General features: G+C 30.9%; 1 protein-coding gene across 1 annotated transcript; it reads right to left on the reverse strand.

Moving 5' to 3' along the window:
* Positions 1–1,198: 1,198 nt before the first annotated feature.
* LOC133800700 (uncharacterized) lies at positions 1,199–5,091 on the reverse strand. The gene is made up of 9 exons (XM_062238728.1): positions 4,837–5,091; positions 4,627–4,689; positions 4,467–4,522; positions 3,963–4,056; positions 3,755–3,815; positions 3,148–3,229; positions 2,331–2,386; positions 1,832–1,895; positions 1,199–1,678 (listed from the first exon to the last, which is right to left on the reverse strand). Exons 1-9 carry the CDS (start codon positions 5,074–5,076, stop codon positions 1,615–1,617), a joined length of 780 nt encoding a protein of 259 aa, XP_062094712.1. The 5' UTR covers positions 5,077–5,091; the 3' UTR covers positions 1,199–1,614.
* Positions 5,092–5,706: the final 615 nt, after the last annotated feature.

Genomic DNA, 5,706 nt, shown 5'->3' on the forward strand with positions numbered 1-5,706 from the left:
CTTAAATTTTATGGTTTGTTACTCTTAAATACCTAAAAGGATATTACAGTAAATTACCCAAATAGTTAAAAAAATAATTTAAATTGATTTTAAATTTTGAAAAATAAATGAAGTTATATAAAAATAACCTAAATTAATTCTAAAATAAAAAAATAGTTTTATTTAATCAAAAAATATTTTTTTAATCAAAAAATTTAAAGCAAACATAATAGCTAAAAAAAAATTGTTTGGAAAAAATGATTAAAAAATATTTTAATTTTTAAAAGCCTTAAATTTATTGAAAAAAAAATTACTAAGAAAGAAGCCAAATGAAAAAATTGTAACAAAAAAAAGAATATCAAAAACTTTAAGAAATTGTTTAAGAAAAAATAAAAAAAGAAATGACATGGTCACATATATATTAATATAAATTTTATAAAATCGAGTTATTCCGATATTATATTTATAAAAGTAGTTGATAATTTATTTTTAATATATTAACATTTTTAGTCATTTTTTTCTATGTAATTTTTTTAGCTACTAATTTTTTATTAATTATTTTAATAAAAAATATATTATTAAATAAAATATTTTTAAAATTTTATAATTAATCTAGGTTAGCTTTTATATATATTTTTTTTTGTTATTTTTCATAATTTAAATTTAATTTATAATAATTTTTCGTAAAAAATATTTAAAAAATCGAATATTTAAGTGTAACAAACATAAAGTTTAAATAGTTTAACTATAACTAACCCTACAAAAACTTAACCGCGCACTATTTTGACTTTTTCCATAGTTTTTTGCTAAAATTTTATCAAGTATTTAAATGTAACAAACCATAAAATTTGAATAATTTAGCCGCAATTAACCTTTATTGCTATTGTTATAAAGAAAAAACTTATTATTATTATTATTTTAAAATCAATTTTTTAAAAATAATAACTTTGACCAATTAGAATAAAACACGCGTCATTATATTTTTATCAAATAATTTAATATTCTATATTAATTACTTAGTTCAAGTCCCAATTTTTACAGAATCCGATGATCGTTATACTAAATTTGTATTTTGATAATAAAAAAAATTATACTACCATTTATTTTATTAAAACAAAAATGAGTGAGTGGCTAAAAAAACAGTAATAAAAGCAGTCATGAATTGGGGTCAATGAATTAAGTCTTTAAATATAATTTTAAGGCAAATTCAAGGAAGATCTTCTCAATGAACCTAAGCTGACATATACTACTATTTCCTCCCATAGTGAATCCAATTATCCATGTTATGTACTATGTTTGGTACATTCAAAATCTACCCCAATCCAAATCCCAATCTTAATAAGGTTACATGTCTTGAAGCAACTATTCTGGGGAAGTTTACAATAGCACACACAATAGAGGGTCAGTCCAAAATTTGGGGAAACTCTTAAAGTTTAGCAGCCTGTAGGCACTGTTTAGTTTGTTTTTATAACCCTGTCCACCCATGTAACTCTTATATAATTCACTTTTTGACCTCTAAGGAGAGCAAGAATTACATTAAGTAACAACTTCCTCCAATCGATTTCATTTCCTCAATAGTTATACATACAGATTTTCAAATGAAAACCAACATATTTCATTTTCAACTGAGTTCTATCATTCGACCTTCGCGATGCCTCCAGCAGGCATGTTGTTCTCTGCTACGGTCTCCTTCACAAACCTGGTAAGAGTTGTAAAATCCAACAGTTTTACGTGGAGAAATGCTAAAGTTGGAAGCTGGTCCAATAAATATATATTATGTATAGGTTAAAATATATGACAAGAAATGCATAGTTTCTACACAACAAAAAGGTCATCCATAGTTCAGACTTACCTTGCCAACTTGTCCCGCGATGATTGCAAAATGTACATGGAGAGTATAAAAGAAAGCGTGAGACCTGTTGCATAGGAGAGTTTTTCAGAAGTAGAATGGGGGAACGAACGACATGTAGTAGCTAGTTTTATACAATTTTAATACTTGTGATTTGAACATCTCGACGGAAAACACAAATGTATCTCATTGACTTTTTAGTCCCAAAAACTATTGGTTACGAGATATGGCTACTTGTCATGTCATTCACCAAAGAAGACAAATTAATTACCCTTTATTTTTTCCACGCACAAAGCTAAAACAATTTAGGTATAAAAGCATTGACAAACACCCCATCTGATTAAGGGGAGATCTCCTATGCTTTTATCTCATGTCTACAACTCATTTCATCTGTTTATTAATTTATTCAATTTCTCTGCTCAGGGAAATTTGAGATGATTTGAGAAATCGACTTCAGTGATCATAAGTGACACAATATAATGGACATAAAGCAAAGTTCTACCTGATCCAAACAGGACGTAAAATCCAGAAGTCACATCTATCTCTGATTGCTCCTCCCTGGATAGTTAGGCAAACAGAAAAGAGGAAAAAGTAAAAATATCAGCAATCAAGTGCCTGTAGAAAAAATAATTAGCAAAATTTTCAGAGAAGTTAATGCTCAAATACTCTATGAAATAGAAAAAATTCTAGTAGAACAAAGACATTCAAGCCTCGTAATCAAATCAAATGATAACCCACAAGAAAAGAAGTAGACTGAAAATCTCAAAGTTTCGGCTAAATCAGAAAATTACAAGAGTGAAAACCAAAAGCAATCTTGGTTGCCTTAAACACATATATAAAATAACAAATACAAGTGCATGGTCATGGTCATGGTCAATGTCATTTTCTTGGTTATTTCTCTGAATCTAGTTTTCTTCAGCATGTTCAGAATTGGTGTAATATAAGAATACTCTGAAAGAAACTTCATACATTCGGATCTCTCATATAATTGATGATGCTAATGCTGGAGTCATGTTAGAATCCCACATCAACTAAGTATGGGATTGATTGGTGGTTTATAACTACTTGAGTACCCTCCTCCTATAGGCTAGTCTTTTGGGAGTGAGTTCTACCTATATATGGGATTGGTTGGTGATTTATAACTACTTGGGCACCCTCCTATAGTTTTTTGGGAGTGAGTTATGTATACGAACAAAATTTCATTTTCTAACTAAAATCATATGTTAAGAACATTCACAAATTTATAACTGAAATGATACTGACATTGGAAGAGATAACCAACAAACATAATGAAGCAATACCAGTGAGATCTTATTTACCATGTATATCTGACAAGTACATGCTTGGGCCAGTGTTGAGCATCCCAAAATTGTTGACGGATGTCTGGATGAACATCAATGTCTGTTTGGAAAAAAAAATATATAAAAAGCTATGATGAAAACTAAACAAAAAGGAACTACAACCTTATACTAACACCACCAATAGTTCATATCAACTCCTTATAAAATAAAAGAAATTCCTGCTTACTATTACGGTAATAAAGAGCCACAGAGACAGTGAGACAGCATGATTCATATAGACCCAATTCAAAGGGTGGAAAATTTAAAGAATAGCAAACCAGATAAAGCACCTATTCTATAGGTCAAGCATCCCCAGAATACACTTTAAAGGAAAGCTAACAAAAGTGAAATTCTAAGTAATTCTACAGTCACCATGCCAAATAATGTCGCGGTTCTAATTGGTTATATACAATCGATGCAAAACTAACTTAAATGACACTTGCCTATTATAATTTCTCGACACTTTAAATGCTATACCATTTGGTTTCCAACACTTATTAAACAAGTTGATAGCATAGACCATATTTATTTATATTAAATTAAAAAATAAATAAAAAGCAGCAGCTAGTGACATGAAATTACATACAGTGGTGAGGCATATCCACTACTTTAGCAGTGACACCAAGCAAATCACCTCCTGAATACCTCTGCATCAGATAAAAAGTTGATTGAAATAACACATTAATTTTGAATTACAGCCACAATATTTGTTTTTCATTTTACAAATACTGGTTCTGATAACAAAGGGGAAGCTATATCTCTCAAATTCACAAATGTTGGAGTCAAAGATTTACCAAATTCACATCAATCATTGGAACCTCTGAACTCTTACGGTTTATCACAAGAAGCCACGGAATCAAATACTTTTCTCTTCCAACTTGCAATGATCTGAACATAAACCAATCCATAACTTAATATGATATTAAAACCTTTCCAATTCAAAATCTTCCATCTTTATGCAAATATAGTACCCAATAGCATGATACAATAATGTCATGTGATCAGTTTAAATAAATTGTAATCAAAGTACTGGAAGGGGAATCTAACAAGAAACAACATACTGAAAACTTCCCACATTCTAAAACATGAAAGTAAAAAGGTTATAAATTGCTCATAGTAATATTATTATTCCCCAATCTTATTCAATTTCGAAGTAAAGTTTGACATGTTAACTCAAAATCCACTACTCAAAACAAGGTTGAAGTAAATATCTCACCCACAGAAACCTCAAACATTGGATTCATTTCATAAACCATATACCCAATTACATCAGCTATGATAGTAAGATATATACTTACATTTTGTACGGATCAGCACCTGTGAAACCCGTGGGCTTCTGTATAGGAACCAGAACCTATGCATACAGACAAAAAATTCATTCCCAGAAAGACAGAATCAGTAATAATAATCATAAATGTAAAGGCTGAATCTGTAATTGAGAAATCAAAAAAATTGTACCTCACGATTGACGGCAAAGATTGGGCAATGGCGACCGATCACGTCCTGCCATACAGTTCTCGACTGAAATCACAAAATTCAAAATAAGAAACAAAATTCAAACCCTAAACACCATGAATTGCTGATGAAGCTTACAAAAGAGAAATCAAATGGGAATAGAATCTGAATTTTTTTCTTTTTTGTATGAGAAGGAAATATAGGGATACGAACAGAGTGGTATTGACCCATCTTGCTCATGGAGACGATGTCGCCAGGCCTGTAAGCCATCATAGAGTAAGGAAAGATAAAGAATAGTAGAAAGAGCAACGAAGACACCATTGATGTTCCTCCATTTCCCATCATCGTCCTGTAATTGCCTCTGACTTCTCTTCTACTACTTCTAGGAAGATTGATACTGAGAGACTTCCGACTCCGAAGGTGCTGCTTCTTGCTTCCGTATAACAGACCCATTAAGCCAGCACCAGCAAAGGAAACTGTGGGCCGGGCCTTTGTACATAAAGGAATTAGAAATTTTCAAAATAGCTACTTTTTTGTTTTTGTTTTTTTTTTATCATTTTTGTGATTTTTTTCTACTAAACTACATGTTAAGAAGAAAAAATTACAGTATTTTAATAATAAAAAGTTCTTAATCGTTGTCATCTGTCAGTTCGACCACATGCGCCGCACCACGAGAATGCTTGCATGGGACAATGTCGGCTGCCATGCACCATTAGCCGTCGTCATATGTTTGCTCAACATCTTCATTTCTCAATTTTCTGACCTGGTATCCACCACCACTACCGTCGTTAAGTTCCTCTCGTTGCCACAAGCAACATGGAACTCTAATCTCTCTCTGTTATCTTTCGTTCCCTCTAAGATTTTCTCTTTCAAACTTTAATGGTAGAGTTGTCGGAGGTTAAAATCAAACACACATGACTTTAAAGAGATTCAAACTCAGTTATTGTTCGGGATCAAACTTTGCTAAAACCATTCTTAGAAATCGATTTATTTTACGGGATGTATTTTTCTTTTTGTAACCATTCGTTTCATAAGTTACTCTATAAGTATTAGTTACAAAACTATATTTTGTAACAGTTTGTA

Source organism: Humulus lupulus, chromosome 9, assembly GCF_963169125.1.
Source record: "Humulus lupulus chromosome 9, drHumLupu1.1, whole genome shotgun sequence".
In the NCBI taxonomy this organism is placed as follows: Eukaryota; Viridiplantae; Streptophyta; class Magnoliopsida; order Rosales; family Cannabaceae; genus Humulus; species Humulus lupulus.

Excerpts from the sequence above, each read along its gene's own strand:
- LOC133800700 (XM_062238728.1), bottom strand. The coding sequence starts at position 5,076 with ATGGGTCTGTTATACGGAAGCAAGAAGCAGCACCTTCGGAGTCGGAAG. Across the intron at positions 3,816-3,962 it reads CAATGATTGATGTGAATTTG|AGGTATTCAGGAGGTGATTT; the intron begins GTAAATCTTTGA and ends TATCTGATGCAG. Across the intron at positions 2,387-3,147 it reads GTACTTGTCAGATATACATG|GGAGGAGCAATCAGAGATAG; the intron begins GTAAATAAGATC and ends CTAACTATCCAG.